The 18297-nt window shown below is 43.7% G+C and overlaps 1 protein-coding gene across 2 annotated transcripts in view; it reads left to right on the top strand.

Moving 5' to 3' along the window:
* Positions 1-16880, top strand: part of kremen1 (kringle containing transmembrane protein 1) — a 47801-nt gene extending 30921 nt beyond the window's left edge. Inside the window, exons 4-9 of one of the 2 annotated variants that reach the window (XM_036525892.1) lie at positions 8452-8576; positions 9800-9953; positions 10442-10774; positions 12931-13143; positions 13442-13526; positions 14082-16880. In XM_036525892.1, coding sequence (XP_036381785.1) covers positions 8452-8576; positions 9800-9953; positions 10442-10774; positions 12931-13143; positions 13442-13526; positions 14082-14238 — 1067 coding nt within the window. In that variant the 3' untranslated portion in view covers positions 14239-16880. Of the gene's footprint in view, positions 1-8451; positions 8577-9799; positions 9954-10441; positions 10775-12930; positions 13186-13441; positions 13527-14081 lie in introns of both variants that reach the window. The other variant, XM_036525890.1, reaches the window with a different exon arrangement.
* Positions 16881-18297: the final 1417 nt, after the last annotated feature.

Below are 18297 nucleotides of genomic sequence, written 5' to 3'. Positions count from 1 at the left end.
CGCCACACCAGTTTAGAGCATTCCATCTCGGTAGAGTCTTTCCAGGTCGCCGAGCAGCTAAATTGCAGTTCTCGAACTGTATATTTACGGAGATGGAAAACAGAAAAAAATACAGGCAGGCCTCCAGTGCATTCCAAACTAAAAAGGTAAACGGGGGCCTTTCATTGTGGAGCACAGATCACCTGCTGCTTTGAGGGAATCTCGTCAATAACTTAACACCACCCCAGGGTGTCAGAAAAGCTGCAATCTTTCTTGAGATCCAGTCATGACCAGTGAACCCCCATTGACAAGCCCCCTTAGTAATCTACCTGCCCATCATTGTGTAGACAATGTGTTTTTTTAATACCCACACTGATTTTTAAAAGTTGAAAGCATGCTTGTAGTATGTTGAATTTTTTTCATTGTTCCTCTAATAAACTATTTTGGCCTTAATGTCCAACCAGTTGTTGGTCATATATAACGAAAATGACAACCGCTTCTGAACTTCTCAAAGTTGTTCCATTAAACATTTAATGGATTGCATTCTTTTTGAAGCTGATCCTGTGTTGAGAGTAAAAAAGTGTGTGTATGACATGCATCTGGGACCATCCAGCCCTCTGTGGAGATCCATGTTTTTTTCAGCAGAGGACATTCTATAGGCCTTAGTGTTCCTGTTTCACAAGTCTTTGGCTTCTAGATGTTCTAGAGACAAAATCTTCATTCTACATCTCAGGAGAAACAGTATCTGGTACTGTGGTTAAAGCACCAGACTCTCAATCTGAGGATGGAGGATTTTGCTGTGTGTGTATATATATATATATATATATATATACATACATGCAAACATTTATTTATTGTTGGGATGAGAAAGACCGAACAGTTGTTTTATAGAATGTATACATTTGACACACAAAGTTGTCAGAGATATAGTAAGCTATGTCAGAGTGTCCCATTATGACTTCACATGATTTCATTTGGCCAGTGATTTTTTTCTTTTTATTTTGCTTCCCAGAGGATAGATCTGTCACACATCTGTCTTTTGACTGTCCAGATAAGAGAATAAAACTAATCACTGAAACAATAGATGGTGTGACATTGTAATTGTGCTGCAAGTGGTGTTGTTGGTCCTCTGTTTTGACAAGGAGCCTCTACCAATATCCTCTTGATAGACACCCTTTAAATGCAAATATTAAAAACCATTCCTGGGTCAGAGACAATTTATCTGATGCGCAAGAAGATGAGAACTGCTTAAATGAACACTCTGTCACAACTTACGTTAATGAACTGGGACTCAAACAGTCAAGGCTGATTCTAGATTGAAGGACAAGGGAAGTCTCCAGACAGACTCATTTCCATTACCGCTGTGTATGTGGACAAGATAAGGCATCTTTGGAAGAAATTCAATTAGGGGGTATCAGCTGAACGTGCCGGACCCAGTTCCACAGAGAGTAGGTCACCTCATGGCTCAGAAAGTTCGCCTCCTCCGCTCTGAACCGAAACGGTTCCCTATGACATCGGAGAACCGCCAGCGTCGGGGGGGCCATCGTGACCATCCGAGTAAAGGTAATCAGGGACCCAATGTTCGGCCCCCACCTCCCTCTTCTCAACAGAGGCATTGTCATTTGTAACTGAGCCCTTTCATAGGGACAGGAGAGTGGGAAACACCAATCACTGCACTCTCCCCATGCAAAGCTTTCAGGTCTCACTTTGAGAGTTCTGGGAGTACTGTTCTGTCTAAAACAAGACAGGGCCTTGGAACATTCACCTTATGTTGAATACGGTCCTGATCTGTCGCAAGGGCTCCGTATAGATTGTCATGATGGTCAGTGTCTTCATCTTCCTTGACAATGCAGACTGTAGGATGATTTCTGCCAGAGGCTGCTTTAATAACCGGTTTTGTAGGACAGGTTTAGGGGCCCTTTTGGTAGGGAAGAGCAGAGCCTCTGAATATGATCCCTTTAGCAAGCTTCACTCACCTGTCAGAGGCCCCACCCTACCCAGGTGATCTGAGCTGGGTTCTGTCAGACCTCTGGTGACCCTTAACTGTAGGCCCCGGGGGGAGAAATTCCTGCTCCTGTTTACACACAGGTACAGACGGGCAATAAGAATCTCTCAAGGGGGGCAACACCAGAAAGAGGCCGAGATTCCTGTCATGTGCATGCTGTTTATTGTAAGCAACACCCTTGCAACATCCGAGTGCATAGGCCGACAAATACTGCCATTTTCAAAATTGCCATCAGCGAGTGTCTTGGTGTCCGGGTGTGTTTCATTTGGCAGGATCATTACAGTCACATTGCATCGGAATTCTGCCACACAGCCCCTCCTTGCACAACCACATTTCTTCCTTCAAATGATGCGGATGACTGTGACAGGCACATACCACTGTGTAGTGAAAATAATAGAAGCTAGCATTCATCCCCTCCCTGGTGTGGAAGCACCTCCATTCTTTACTTAATGATCTGAAACTTTTAGCCAGTATATGGAATGTTCTACTTATAAGCACAAGAAAGAACACTTAATTCTCAAAAGAGCAGTGCATTGTAACAGAGTAGCTCAAAAGTGCCTTAAGCTGCAGAGGCAGGTTCTTGCACCCATATAGGAAGACCCCATCCATGCAGCTGTGGTGGACGAGGTCAGCTAAGCCAATTATCTGTTAATGGACAGACCGCTGTCCTCCCGCAGAGCTGTCTGGGCTTGCCACATGTCCCCTCAGCACCACATTTCTACATCATCAGTGTGAGCAGGGTCCACCATGCACTTCCTGCATCGTTCAGCTATGCTGGAAGTGGTTAGGCCCGAACGGGGAAACGCAGAGTAGGGTAAACATCCCCAGCCATCAGGTCGCTGAGGAATGAGGCAGCGGTGGGATCTCTGCGGTCGCGAGGAGCTGTTTGCTCAGTGTGTCATACTCGCCAAAAGGAGCCTCTCGCTGACTAAGTCCCCTCCATTGTGAAGGAACATGCTGGAGGGACTGTTGACAAAACCTCATTGGAGGCCTGCAGTATACGTGTGTAAACAAATGACCTTGCGCCTCAAGCACCGCTACCTCCTCAATAATGCTGCAAGTTTGGGCATCTGTCGAACAAAACACAACTGCGACAAACAAGGTTTCTGTGATAATCAAAGCTGTATTCCTCTGCGTTAGCGAACACATAGTGATGAAATGTGAGACTGCTGCTGAACACCCTGGCATGTTGTTCTGAGAGGAAAAAGAATGTAAATGTGTAGGTCTTCGCTTTGAGAGTCGGTGATGATGGATGAAAGTAAGTGCTTTAAGAAGCTCTAAACCCCACTGGGATGAAAGTCCGAAAGTGGCTTTTCATCTCATATAACCTGGGCAGTAGTTTTCCCTGACCTGGCCGGGACAGATGGGAACATCGTTCTCCTGACTTGAAGGACATTTTTCATGGCTTTTGTTGTAAGCATGACTCAGAGAGCTTCTAATTATTCATTTAAAGCAAATTTTCCCCCTCCTTTAATTAGGCAGTTAGTCATTCCATGAGAGCCTCAGGCACAAGCATTGATCTAGTCAGACTTGATCGTGTTGTAACATGGTCCCAGCAAGGCACAGACGGCTCAATTCTCCTTTGAAATTTTACCCTGCAAGATGAGTGGACATCTCTGAAGTCTGGCCCGGCTGTTTTTTTTTCTTTCTTTTTTTGTCTCAAAATGGCAATAAAGGCTAGTAATTTATATTAAAATATGAAGAAAGAATGTGGTTCAGTTCAACAAAGTAAAAATTATCGAATCTCATAATCTCATTTTTTGGTTGCTGTTTTAAAGCACTGTGTCAAATGTGCTAGGTCACCCTATTTCAAACCATTAATTATTTAAGCCTTTTATTTAACATTCACATTTTAAAAAATGCAAATGTAAAACATTTTCCTGTTTAGTAATTTAGTCCTGAATGATAATCACACCAGAGTACCCTTAAAAACTAATTTAAATTAATATTTACTTTGAATGGGGTGTGCAGTGCGTCTTGCCACACGCAATGCCACACAAACATTCACACCCTTACAGCATACACATTTTTAATTTAAGAGGGCTCTTACAGTGACTGAACTCACAATAACGGATGCAGCGAAACAGCTGTTAGAATGCTGTGTAAATGGACAAGTGCAAAATATCTTTTGATTTTCACATAGTTGAGGCTGTGGATCACAAATAAAACAAATATAGGCATATAAAGTGACACCCGCTTTTACACGAAATATAAAACCACTGCAAGGGGAATTATGACATCTAAATATTTTAGTGACATTTTCACATTTCACTTTCCGCCCTTAATGATTCTGAACACAGTACTGGTAAGTGTTATACCCTGCACAGTTGAAAAGTATATCTATATTGATGTGCTGCATCAGGCTGACCATTACAAGAACCAAAGGGATTATCCCTGTAAAAGTGTCACTGTGGGCACATGAAGACAAATTCCCAGTATAGTGCTGTCGTCTGTTGGATGTTTTCCTACAATAGGTCATTGTTTGTGGATGCGGATAGTGTCTTAAATGAGCTTAACATTTTTTTATGATGTTGGAATTCAGTTTTAAAGGCTTTTGTGTGACTTAAGCACTCCAGCATCTGACAAAGAGCTGATGATGCAGTGATTATATGCAGATGAACCTGGGCCGTAAGAAGGCTCCACGCTGGGCTTTGAACCCACACAACGATGTCGCGGCACAAATTTTGTTTACTAATCTGTGTGAGATTTATTCTGCTGGCATCACAGCTTGTTAGCTGACCTTTTTTGTTCTCCTCTAATTAATTCTGACTTCCGACAGGGGAGATAAACACAGAGAATGACCAGCAAGCTTCCTTGTTTTTTTCTTCTATTCTGAGAAGTTTTATGATGTTGCCGGTATTCTGAAGAGACATTTTTTTTCTATGCATGAATGAACCCAGGGTTCATTATCAGTAGGCAGCTATTTTGCCGAGAGGGACACATATTGTTTTGGAAGATCCGGAAGGCAGACTGCCTTATTAACCATGACAAGTCATCCTCTCTCTCTCTTTCTCTCCCTCTCTCTCTCTTTCCACCCCCCACCCCTCCTCTTTCCCCCCTTCTCTCCCCTTTCAACTAAAAATGGCCCTGGCAGTGCAGCCTGGGCGTGGCACGGAGAAGCCGCCTGTTTAGCGCAAATGTATTTCGAAAGAGAAACGCCCACAGTCCTCCACAAAACTCTCTCCAGATGTCATCACAATTTATGTCTGTAATTACCTTTTTTAATAATACAGAGAGGAGGCCTACGGCAGACATGCTTGGCCGCTAACACTGCCAAGTGCACTTGCCAAGGCCGCGGCGTTTGATGTTGTTTTGTTTGTTATCCCGACTCTTTTTTTTTTTTCTTTTCCTTCTTCCTAACCCCCCTCACTCCCCTTCTGATTTGTATTGTAGGTCTCTGAGCATTATTTTGTTTGTTGTCTCTCCTGAAGCATCTTGGCCACTCATAGGCTTGAAGACTAGGGCTGTTGTACCCAGGGAGGGTACCTGCTGCTGTGGGTCACAGCTTGAACCAGCGGGTTGCACATCTGTGCCCTCTCTTCCACTTCGAACCACAGTGACATCGTCAGGCCCTGAGCTATGGCCAATGCAGACTAGTGTATTCTCCTACCTCCTGTCAGGGTGCCCCCCACTCCAGCTTGTTAAAAGTGAACTCATGTTTCTTTAGACTCGTTGATGTTTAATTCCAGGGAAGGATTTTTTTTAAGTGGCAGAAAATACACTTTTCCCACCTGTACAGCAGATGTGTTTAATGAATGCTACACATTTCACAGCTTTTTTTCTGATAAGTGCAACATTTGCAAACAAAGAAAAAATTCACGGCCACTCCTGTTACAGCCTTACCACTTGCCTCCTGTGAGTTCTAAAGTAGACCTCCAGAACAATGGGGGACGAGGGCAGATAAATTGACAGCAGTATGAAGTCCACCTGTCAAGAAAACGAGAAGGCCTGCCGCCTTTCATCTCCACAGAGCCCTACTTTGACAGCGCTCAGAAAATGTTATTGAAGAGATACCTGCATGGCTGGGAGCTGGGGAAGGATTTGAGAGGTGGTTTTCTGCTGTTCTATTCCGGGTGTTTGTCCATTTCGGTCTCAGACAAAATTTACCCACTGTATAATATCTGGGGGTGGAGCAGTCCCACCAAAACCAGTCAGCACATCTGCTTTTACATTAAAATAAGCCACACACTCAAGATATCCAGATCCAGATATTCCTCATTAGTGTCATATTTTGTATCTTCTGCACACCATTTTATTTTACAGAAAGCCTCACCGCAGCAAACGGTCATCACCTCTGGAAAAACTGTAGTCCATTAATCCCTCATAAAGCTCTTGCTTTTTGACATTTTGCCATGAAAGTGATGACTATCATGATTTATGATTAGGAGGGGTGGATTGTCACATACAGTTGCTTCCAGTATGATGAATGTCATAATTGAGATCATTTGAATGTATATGCTTCTTATAAATCTGCATCACTGTCATGTGAGAATAACCCCCAACGATTGGCTCATGCGTCTGTCTTTCTACAGCGCTTTCCAGGATGTTGCAGGGCTGGCCTTTTGAACCCAGTTGCGATTGCAGGCAGGCCTCACCCTGCCAATGTCTCATCCTTGCACAAACACACTCTAGTCAGCGGCATCTGGTATTTATGCAAAGAAGCTGTCGTATCAGGCAAGAGTTTACATTGGCAAAAAGCGCTGAGCACATGTGTGGTCTTCGTCATACTCGGCAGAGATCATCTAAACAAAACGGCGAGTACGGTTCACATCCAGCGTGCAGCGTTGAGCTTGTGCAAGTGCCGACATGACAGCCACTTGCGTTGGCTTGAGCTCTCCCGAACGTTCGCGCACTGTCTCGCTGAGACCGCCGTCTCAGGAGTCTGCACTCCAGCATTCTTTTAGAATTGAGGATGCACGATTGATGTGTCTCATTCATGGGAAGGTTTTTGAAGCTGCTGAAACCTGAACATGTTTTTTTTTTTCAACGGTAAATTAGCAGGCACTCTTCACACCTCCTCTGCAAGCTATGATGGATTGCTTTTAACGGGGAGTGAACTAATTGAATTAGCATTTTCGGTGTCAGGTTTCTGCCGTCTTCCGTGAAAACTACTGTTGGCAGTTCGGGCAGTCTTGATCGATCCCAGCCTTTCAGTCGCGCATCTCCGACCCCCCCACCACTGCTGCAAAAATGCAAATTTGCAAAAATAGCTGGAGGTGGTATGCAACGGCAAAGAATAGAAAGTAGGTGTGACTCTTATTTTATTCATGTGATTCAGGTACACTGAAGTAGGAAAACAAAATCAAGGTAATGTGGATGGAAGTCACATCAAACTGTTGCTTGGAATTCAGTGTGAACACACTTGAAAGTCCCCTTGTATTTTTCCATTCAAGGACAAAGGTTGTGGGGGAGGGGGGATGTTTCTTTCATTATTCTATGTTCATTCACACTCTCTGTTGAGTGCACTCTGCCAGATCCACTGAGGTAAAAACGCCACGACTCTACAAGGGCCCCTCCGGTCTGTTGCATCACACTGCAAATGATTTTTAACACCGCAAATGTCAGAGCATTGGATGCATCCTCCTTTTCAGGCACCACCCAGCAAGCCGACCCACACAAACCCAAAGCCAACCAGAAGTTCATAGTAGAGTTAACGCTTATTTCACATGGGCAGTTTTTAATTTCCCAATGCATTCCACCTGGTGCCACAGCCATACAGTGAAAGCCCCAGCATGTTTCGGTTGTCTTCCCTAGACATGCCCGGCTGGGCAATAGAGAGTGTCTGCCCTAGCTCATTAATATTTGTCTTACCGCTAGCGATGGTGCGGGAGCTCATGGGCATCGTGCCCACAGAACCCATCTGTTTCCCCTCCAGTAGGGAGGGGGTGAGGAGGTGTGCTCGACTACTGCTGCATGCCGAAGGCTACTGCTGCTGTCTGCACCGGGGCGTTGAGATCTATCCCCATCCACACGACTCTCGTGAGAGGGGAACTCACCCAAACAATGCGCATTTTTTACATTCCAACACTCTTTCTCAGTTCCTTCCAAACACATAAATGCCTGCCCCCCCCCCCCCCCCCCATCACAGTCTCCCCCTCCACTAGGACCTCCTTTTGTCTGGTGACAATTAACAAAAATTTCAACTGAGGCCAGAACATTCCGCCGTTGTGACGCCAGGCCTGGGTCGTAGATCTGCTCTTGCGTTGTAGCAGATCCCGTTCTGACAGTGTGTGTCACTAACATGATGGGGCGCTGGAGGAAGGCTGCCCAAAGCTACCCACAATGCCCTCTCAGAGGAGGGCTAGAGCCAGAGGGTTGATAGAAGATCCAAACGCTGTCTTCGATGGGACGGTTTGAGAGGGCTCCATACCCGTACCTCCCATACCAAGATTAAACAGCGCCTCTTTCATTCACTGCCATTGGACCTCGTTTTCAGCTTGTTCCTCCTCTTGTCCCCTTCTCAACAGTGCCTGGAAACCTCGGCTGCTTCAAAGACAGCGGTGATCCCCCAACACTGACCGGAAGCAGCGAGACTAACAATAAACTCACCATCCCAGGCTGCATAAATTTCTGCCGGAAACAGAGATACAAGGTAAACCCGCTCTCCCCGCTCGGTACGTAGGCTGCCCAGATCTGCTCGCAGATGGCTGTGATGCACAGCCACTTTTAATGTTTGTCTCCCCTCTAATTTTCACTGACCACAATGCACATTTCAAACCCTTGCCCCACATAATTTGTTTTTAATCATAAGCGGAATGATTTGCACAGTGATTCACATGTACTATAAAAGGGTGTTTTTAAAAAGTAAGCTTGCTACATGTTTTCCTAAGCTGTATTCATCTGATAGATATCTAATGACATGATGATTTCAAGGGGACTGCCACTGTGGTTGTAAAGATGCTTTCCAAAATTGTATTCAGTATTCAAAATAATGCTTTGCCTTGCAGTAAATCCCTTAAGTCTCTAGTGTCTGTAGAATTCATCTAGCATGGTGGTGCACTGAAGTGGATTTGACAACATTTGATTTAAAGGTCAAGATATATTTCAGCTCTTACAGCAGGCCCCCGGAGTCTGTTGTCTTTTTCATTTAAGTCATAAAAAACCTCTTGGATTTCACAATAGAAGATGAAAGGGTGAATATTTACCACACATAGTATATTTCTGTGGAATGGCTGAGGGCAATTTCAGAGAGGAAATTCACGTCCGTTGTATTTTCAGCTGATATCTGTGGTGTGTAAACAGTACTTAACGACTATCCTCTAATTATCGTTGACAATGAGGAATTTGTGACCAAAGCAACTTTCTCAACCATGAAAACCCTGAAAACCTTTGATGGTTTTCTGCAAAAATAATCTTAAAAATGTCTGAAGTGACTTCAAGCCAAAGAATTAACAAGAGACCCAGTCGTGCAGACAGATATTTCCATCACAAAAGTAGATAAATAGGACAGGTGGAATAACCTAGATATTTCCAGACTGAAGAGCATAATCTTTCAGTGCTTTTGAGTCATCAATCATTCATTCGCATTTAACCTTTACCTTAATAAACTATTTTTGAAGTAAACTGACAAGTTGAATTTTCTCAAGAGCAATTAATTGGAGTAGCTCAGAGTGTTTATTTACATCTACAGCCTGTAATAACATCCCACCATAAGAAATAAGGTTGAGTTAAGAAGAGGCCGAGGGGGTGTAACTATTCCTTTGGTGTACTGACAGGGAAAAAGAGTCAAGGTGAATCAGAGTGCAAGGAGTTCATTCCAAGCTGTATGTCTTGCCCATTCTTTCATGACATCGCTGATGTTTTTTTCTGCTGAAGCTTGCAGGGATGGAGTCCGGATACGCCTGCTTCTGCGGCAACGACCTGGACTACCGTCGCCACGGGGAGGCGGCCAGTACCGAGTGCAACCATGTGTGCTTTGGGGACCACACCCAGCCCTGTGGTGGTGATGGCCGTGTCATCATCTTTGACAGTGAGTGGGAACACCCCACACCCCCCCCCCCACCCCCTCTCCCCTGCCCCCCAGATGCCCGTGCACCACCAGAGCTATGCTCAGGCTGCACAGTCTTCATCTCCTCTGACAACGCGCCGCCACGCTCAGCTCTGACATTAATCTCTCCTGATTCTCCACCTGACCTGGAGATATCGGCTCCCACAAATTCCAAACACTCCTGACACTTCGCCCTCAGAAGTTATTTAAAGAATTTTTTATCTCTGCCGTTTGTCACCGTAAACGTCCAATCTGATCACTGTGTGTCCCGTGCTATGAATGCAGACTCTCTCTTTCTCTGGTGCATTGTTTACATTGTAGGACTTGTGAGACACAGCTATAAAGTAATTAAAGACCAACTTCCCTGCAGAAGAGAGCCAAGAGGAGAGTATAATTGTCTCTGGTTTACCCAGTGGGCATTTCCTAGCTGTACTCTCATTGTCATGTTTTTATTGTTTGTTTTTCTCCAGCACGGGTGGGGGCCTGCGGAGGGAACTACACCGCCCCGTCTGAGGTTGTGTATTCCCCGGATTTCCCAGACAACTATGGGGCGGGGCGTGTCTGCTATTGGACCATCCAGGTGCCGGGAGCCTCGGTCATGCTTTTCAACTTCACCTTCTTCGAAATCGTGGACCAGACAGACATGGTGGAGTTGCTGGATGGCTACACCAACCAGGTGGTGGCCCGCTTCGATGGCCGGAACCCACCCCGGGACATGGTCAACGTCACCCTCGACTTTGTCATCCTCTACTTTTACTCTGACAGGACCAATCAGGCCCAGGGCTTCGCTGTCCGGTACAAAGGTAGGATGGCCCCTCTTTTCAACAGTTACAACAGCTCATGTCATGTCTCATGACAGCTCATGTCATATTCATTGGATTTGCTTTAAAAGTTATGATCTTGGGCACTTCCCTACCACCTACACGCTAATAATAATGATAATAAGTAATAATAATAGTAATAATAACAATAATAACAATAATAAAGACACAGAACTACCTGAGAATACAAAGTCTCAGATATTCATTTATTTGTACTTGGTTATGTTATTTCAGTAACAGAACTTCTTTGCAGCACTAGAATTAAAAATCCTTCTTCATGAATGATTCAGTTGTCCCCTCCATACTGCCGCCCAGAAAACAACACAAAATGCATCCTCACACTTCCGTCCCAAACTCAGATTAGTGTGAACAGGCAGATATTGACCTCCCGTTGCACTGTTGGTAATGTTGCACTGGAACAGGGAAAATAAACTTTGCAGAGGTTGGGTAATGACTACTCTCTCTCAACTCATGTGAAATTGTTGACACATTTGCCTGCATCTGATTCTTTGGTAAGAGATGAAAGGCATACCAAGTGCTGTAGCCACTTTTCACTTCATGAGCTTGTCCGATGTTTTGGGGCCTAACAGCATTTTGAGGTTTGCATATTTCATGCTTGAATTGGAATCCACACCTGAGCAGTCCCCGAACTTGATGGTTCCTCCAAAGTTCAAGAGGTCTCTATAGAATCAATGTTAACACAGCCAGTGGTTTTTACTCTTATCTGCAACAGTACGATATGAAACCCTTATTCCTGTAAGCTACATTTTGTGAAGTAAAGCCAAGTATTTAAATGTGTGGATATGTAAATATGCCATGGGACTATTTGAAGTGTTGAATAATGAGGAAGCTGTGAAAGGGGTTCCTCATATTTTATGTCTTAAATTACCAAGGTATAACACAAAAATGTTTCTGGTTGCAACTGACATATTTGTTTGCCTGCCTGCATAAATCTCTGATGAAATCATCAGTGACAGTCATATCTGTGGTTGGTTGCAACTGAAATATTTAACATGCTTTTACAGAACTGCCAGAACTCGTACTGTAATCACACCATTTACAGCTCCCTAATGGGACTCTGAGGAACGTTCTGTTCTAGTTTTATGTTCACATGCAATGCATCACCGTTAGGCCTCTTTGTTGACTTTCCTTTTACATGTACATGGAAACAGCATGCCATAGTATCAAAATATGCAAAAATACATTTCATTTTTTCTGTATTGCGAGACTGTGATAACCACCCACCAGCCTCTCTATTACTTCCACTTTATGCTTTGAGAAGCTCTCACTCAAATGTCTCCAAAGTTTTTGGAATGTAAAACTAGCCATTCATGCCACAAGGAGGCTTGGCCATGGCTTAATTGGACTCTCAGGACGGTGATGATTGGTTGGTTCTGCAAGTGTCTTATGTCAACAGGGCTAGGTCTCCTCAGACCAGAAGTTTATTCCTCCTATTACATTTGGTTCATGAGTTCTGTGTCTTATTCATAAGCACAAAGTCTGAAAGCTTTGCAGTTCATTTTGGGCAAAGCAGGTCACTTAAAGAACTCCATTTCCACTGAAATTTGCTTGGGGGAGAGGTTCTTCCTTGATGGTTTTTCAAGGCCGCCCCGGACGCAAACACCAGATGGCATGATGTGTTCATGTGATGCAGAATTGCACAACGGTGTTTTCAGTGCAGATAAACGCTTTCAGATGACACGTTTGGAAAACGCTGTACTGCCAGTATGAAAATTCTGGGTTTTATTTGGAAATGCAGAACATCTGCAAGTGCCCCATCTAGGTTATATATTCAATTAACTTTTCAAAAAACAAATTCATTCCATCAAAGCATAAATTTATTTCATCTTCGTCCATGACTCTGCCTCCCCTCGCAGTCTAACCATGAACTGAATTAATAAATAAAGTCAGGGTTCATTTTGAACTTGCTACAGCGCTAACCAACCTGTTCCTGACAAATCCCCCAACGTTTTTACCATCATTGATTTTTTGAAGTGAGTCTGAGATGAGTTCTGCCTGTCCATTCAGACCATGATGGCCTCCATCTCCCAGGGCTCAAATAGGATAGAGAACACACTGCATAAGCAGCATGCTGTTATCACTGACCTCATTTATGCATTTGTTTGTTCCCACTGCAGCTCTGAAGGGCCCAGGGCCGCGGCTGGTGGAGGAGGCAGCAGCAGCGGAGGATGAGGACGAGGAAGAGGATGAGGAGGAGGAGGGCGCTAGCACGGTGGAGCCGCAGTACGAGGGTGTCACGGAGAAGTCCAACGGCAGCCTGGACGGCCGCTCCTCCCAGATCCTCTATGTCATCACCTCCAGCCCCGGCAAGCCGGACCACAACATGCCAGGTCAGTGGCCTGGCCACAGCGGGACCTGCGGCCCCAGCGCTAGTACGTGTTTTGGCGTCGAGCTGCGCCTTTGTCGCCACTCCGGCGTCTTTCTCGGGCCGTTTGTGGCTTCTGTAGGCCTGCTTTGGGTTGCCAGGCCCACCCACGCTGAGGTCTAGCGCCTCCTTTCTGTCACCTCCCCTTCACCTTGGGTTCCTTTCATGATCATGGGTGTGGTCATGCGGCCGGGGACATTGTGGGGCGTGTGAGGGAGTTCTGTTTGTCTGAGCCTAATATTAGCTCTCTCCCTCTCACACAGTTTGGACCATTTACGCGCTTGCTGCTCTGCTGACACTCACCGTCATCGCCATGGTTGCCAAATTACTTCTGCATATCACAGTGAAGTAAGTGTGCAGGAATTTTTTTATGTAACAAAAGTAACAGGTTTTGAGAAGAGATTTTGGGTTCAGAAGCTACAAGCCTGTGTATGAATGAATGGTTGTTACTACAATTATATCTCCATGTCCTGATAAAACCTGGTATTACATATGCAATGACTTTACTAAGGCACGGGCACCTATAATTGTTCTAGGAGAGAATGTAATCCAGGGGAAGTGTTTAGTTGGACATACCGGACCTTCATAAATCTTGTAACAGCCACATACTTGGTGTGTGCTTGGTGTAGTACACCTAGTTGAAAATATTCCCTTGGGTTCAAATATCTATTGTCAAGACAACTTAATTCAAAGTAACACATTCCTAAATCAGAATTATGTATTAATTTACGCTTGTTCAGGGAATAGTATCAGGCACATAGTAACCTCACTCTTTCCTTTTGTACCTCTTTCTTTTTCTCTCACTTTCTATTCCTCTTCTGTTTTTCTTGTTCTTGTTTTTTTTCTATTTGTTTCCGATTCACTGTCTCTGTTTATCTCTCTGTCACTCTCTCTATCTATCAGATCCCCAACCATACCCTCCATCAGTGGCTCTGAGGCCTGTAGTCAGAGCCCAGCTTCAGAGCCCTGGATCATCTTCTACCGGCCGTCCACCATATCTTTCTTCAAGAAGAAGCTAAAGAACCACCACGGTGACCTCAGCCCCCTGGTGGGAAACTAGGCAGCGCAGTGGTTTCCTCTGCAGGAAGCAAGATAAAGATCACGCTGGCCCACCACTTTAGACTTTTTGGGGGGGGGGGAGCTAAAAGCGAGTTTTAAAAAATGACTGAACAACTAACCGGCATTGAGCAAGTTTGCCTGGGGCCTGACCAAGACACCGACCAATGTGTTGCGTGGGAGGGGCAGAGTTGTGAGAAGGACAACGCAGGGAAGACATTTTCAGGGCCAATGTTTCCATTTCCCGCATTTTGTTCGACCCCATCGGCACCACGGTGCCTTAGACTGCGGCTGGAACCAGACTCACGAAAGGCACGCTGCCGGACAGAGGTTCTACTGGAGCTTTCAAGGGAGCGGGCTTTCCTTTGTTTATAAAGAAAAAAAAAAAAAAAAAAAACAAAGAAAAAAAACTCTTTGTAATATGGATGCATACAAGATAAGAGACACAACTCACAAAGTAGGATGTGTGAAACAAAGAAAGATGCCTTTGGCAGACACGTCATAGATGTGTTGTGGAGAGGCTTTGTGTGCTGGCCAGGGGAAAGAGGAGGTCATCCCCATCAAACCTTGCACAAAACAGTTTTACACACCTCTCCAAAGGCTGGGCTGGACAATCATCTGACAATGACAGGCACGTGTCACCCTGTTAAGAATGACAAGAAGGGGACCTTTTTGAATAGTTTTCCTTGTGTAGGTCAGCTCTTGTTTTCTGTGCAGGCTGCCTTTCTCCTGAGGTGAAACACCTGTTCAGATGAATATAAACAAATAAAAGAATGCGATTCTGATCTCGCCGGAGCTCAGAAGGAATAACCAAATTTGAAAAGAGTAGCACGGGTGAAAGATTGCATCTTTATCGGAGGATCGGAGGCAGCCAGTGCCAGAGGGAGGGTGATGCACTTAAACAATTGCCATTCAACCTCCACCCCACCTCCAGCAAGATTTCTTCAAAATGTCTGTTTTCTTGTCTGCTAGGGGCTCCGATCTTTCTGGTTAGACTGTGTTCAAGTGCCTTAAGGATCACTAAAAAAGACAACTGGTCTTTCTGTTTGTTTTAATAGGAAAAATGTCCTTTTGTCTGCTAATTTATTTCATTTTGATTCCTATCTGTGTGACACTGCTTAACATTAGCAGAAAACATATCAACATAACTGTGACCAGTCACCAGTAAATTTTTCCTGTATGTTACTGGTCTTACCCCAGACAACACTAGTCATAGAACTTACTAGTTAATTTTTTTGTGTGCATATCCTTGCTATGTTAGTACAGGCAAAATCTATACTTTATACTGTAGGAGTGATAAGAAAACTCTGTCTCTGCATTTCATGAACTGGCAAAACAGTCATGAATGAACATGCACAAGACCCAAATGTATTGCATAAAGCATTAAATGCTGAGACACAGCCATAAGGGCGTCAGAGGCCCCTGATTTATCGCACGTTCACAAGTTCAAAGTTGTGTGTTCTCGAGCTGCTCCTTCACTGCGGCTTTAGGGTGTCAGAGCACTTTCTCATCACCAGCAACCTGATTTTCCTGATTTTGAAGCTTGCCAGAGCCAAGCTCACTTAGCGTCACGCAAATGCCAACATTAGGCTCCGAGCTTTGTGACAGACAGCATAAGAATTGACTGACTTGTCAAGGCTGGGCCATTCGATTAATTAAGAGGTTCATATCAGTAAGAGCTTACCTGCTTGATACAAGGCAATGGAGCTCTAAGGTGTCAATTTTGCTGCGTTTATGAGAAAAACCGGTGGGTTCACGTCTTAGAATGCATTTGTGAATAGTGCTGCTTCTCAAACCACCCATTTTCTGATATGGCAGTGGCGTAAATTAGAACAGCTTGGAGCCTAAGGGCATGGGGGGAGCATACTAGGGAGTCATATGACTGGTGATGATGCAAAATGAAATGATCAGGCCAAATATAACAAAGAAATTTGTAAGCAATCATATTGGTGAGTATACTTCGTAGGTATGTATTTGTTTTCAAATTGTTAGGCAGCTTAAAAAAGATCAAAGAAAACACATGTACTTAAATAGCATTACATGTCTATTAGCAGTACTTATCCAGTTTGCATGTGTCTTGTGGAATGAAATCATAAATACCCCCTAGAAAGCAAAGCAATATTACATGCAAAGTTGAGGCAAGAAGAATAAGCATGAAGCATACAGCCCAAGATAGCATATATGCACTTGCAACAAAAACATCCATTTTTATGCAAAGAGAAGCATTTGAAATAATCCACTGCCTTATATGCAGATTAATTTGACAGGCATCAAGATCTATTTGTATGATGTAATGTATTACTTTGGCAGTCTGATCATTTGTAATACAGTGTATATGTTGGTTAATTATTGCAAATCAACAATAAAATGAGTGCTTTAAGTTTGACATTTACTGTAAACCATGCATACTTAGCAGTCTTTTTCAGGTGAGGATGAAAAAAAGAGCAGTAGCAATGCAGGCAGTTTAAATCTAACCAGGCCATCTGTTTGGATAGTGTAGTGACTAGTGTGAACTCCCATATTCAATCCCTTGCTTAACCCTAACTAAATGCCATGGTACTCCAATTAATTGAAATTTGGCGTTTCCTGCGCAAATGGACCTCATCAGATATTCAGGCTGTGCAAACACCAAGATAAGAAACTATAAGATTGGGAGAGTATGAGATCGTAAAATATTGTTTTCATGAAATTGTACATAAAATAGTGAAATTTTAATTTATACAGTAAATTATTGTTATTTTGGATGTGAATGGGATATAATCTATCTTTTGTATAAGTGAAGTGCATTTGTAGTTTTATTTAACGTGTCCTGTAAATAAATATGCATGTTTCTTACATTGGTGTCATAGTTCATTTGTTTCATGTTTCCAGCATATACATGTACTATACTATAATAGGAATATAGACATGAACACACTAGTTATCTATCTATCATACATGTAATGTATTACATTCTCCTTTTTTCTTCTTTTTTATTCTTCAGAAATGCTTATCAGATAACCATAAATCGCTCCCAGATTTGCTGTAGATGCACAAAAAAGGGTAATTTGAATAACTCCATGTGTAGCCTAGTACCTCCCCTTGTGCTGAGGTCAGCCTGGTAACCTGCAGACTGGGGCTGAGCAGAAGCAATGGCCATATGGTCAGGATTTCAATTGAAACAACATGGAAAAAGAAGATGGAGAAGGCTGCATTCTAATCTGAAACACTTGTATGTGGAAATTTATCAACGAGATGTTTGCACACACACACACACTGACACCCCATTCATATAACATATGCATTTCATTTTCTGTACCCCAAATCGGTCTCAAAATCTGGATGAACGGTTGGACTGATAAGGGTTTTGCACAGCCCAGTCATGTTTTAAGACTGAGTCATCACAAAATGATTATCTTAGCACAACTCAGGGCAGCATCGATCCAAAACCCACGACAATTCTGAGAGAACTGAAATGTCATGGGGATTATTTATTATGAGCATGATAGGGGTTATACTGAAGATGAAGAAGGACATTCTGTGAATATTCTGTATTTAATGCCTGTGAAAAACTGCAGTGTGAATTTCAATGCTTTGATTCCCCCTACTGGTGGGATTTGATATATATATATATATATATATATATATAATATATATGTGTGTGTGTGTGTGTGTACAGTATATATGTAACAGAAACTTACGTTACGCAGATATATGTTGCATAATTTGTGTATTCTGTTTGGCTGCAGCATGCAACCCGTGCTGTAGGTCCACCCCCATCCCCCAAAATATTTGGCACTCCAGTTACCAGAGCTGCCATTCTGAATGATAAAAGTATATGAGGGAATGAACACACTTCAAGGTCTGTTCATTCAGGACAGTAGTGGAGAGCTGATACCACATGCAATGAAGATGGAAACACAGGCCCACTCAAAGCTGAAGACTACACCCTCCCTTCAGCTCTGGCAGGCTGATCTTTTTACTGATGTCCGCTGGGGCCTGCTATTATCAGGCTGTAATATGAGACCTTGAGACTCTGCTCCCTGCTCTCTGTGACACAGAGAATGGTGGGACCTTCATGTCC

Source organism: Megalops cyprinoides, chromosome 4 (genome assembly GCF_013368585.1).
Source record: "Megalops cyprinoides isolate fMegCyp1 chromosome 4, fMegCyp1.pri, whole genome shotgun sequence".
Taxonomy (NCBI): Eukaryota; Metazoa; Chordata; class Actinopteri; order Elopiformes; family Megalopidae; genus Megalops; species Megalops cyprinoides.
This window is presented reverse-complemented; position numbering and strand designations above follow the sequence as displayed.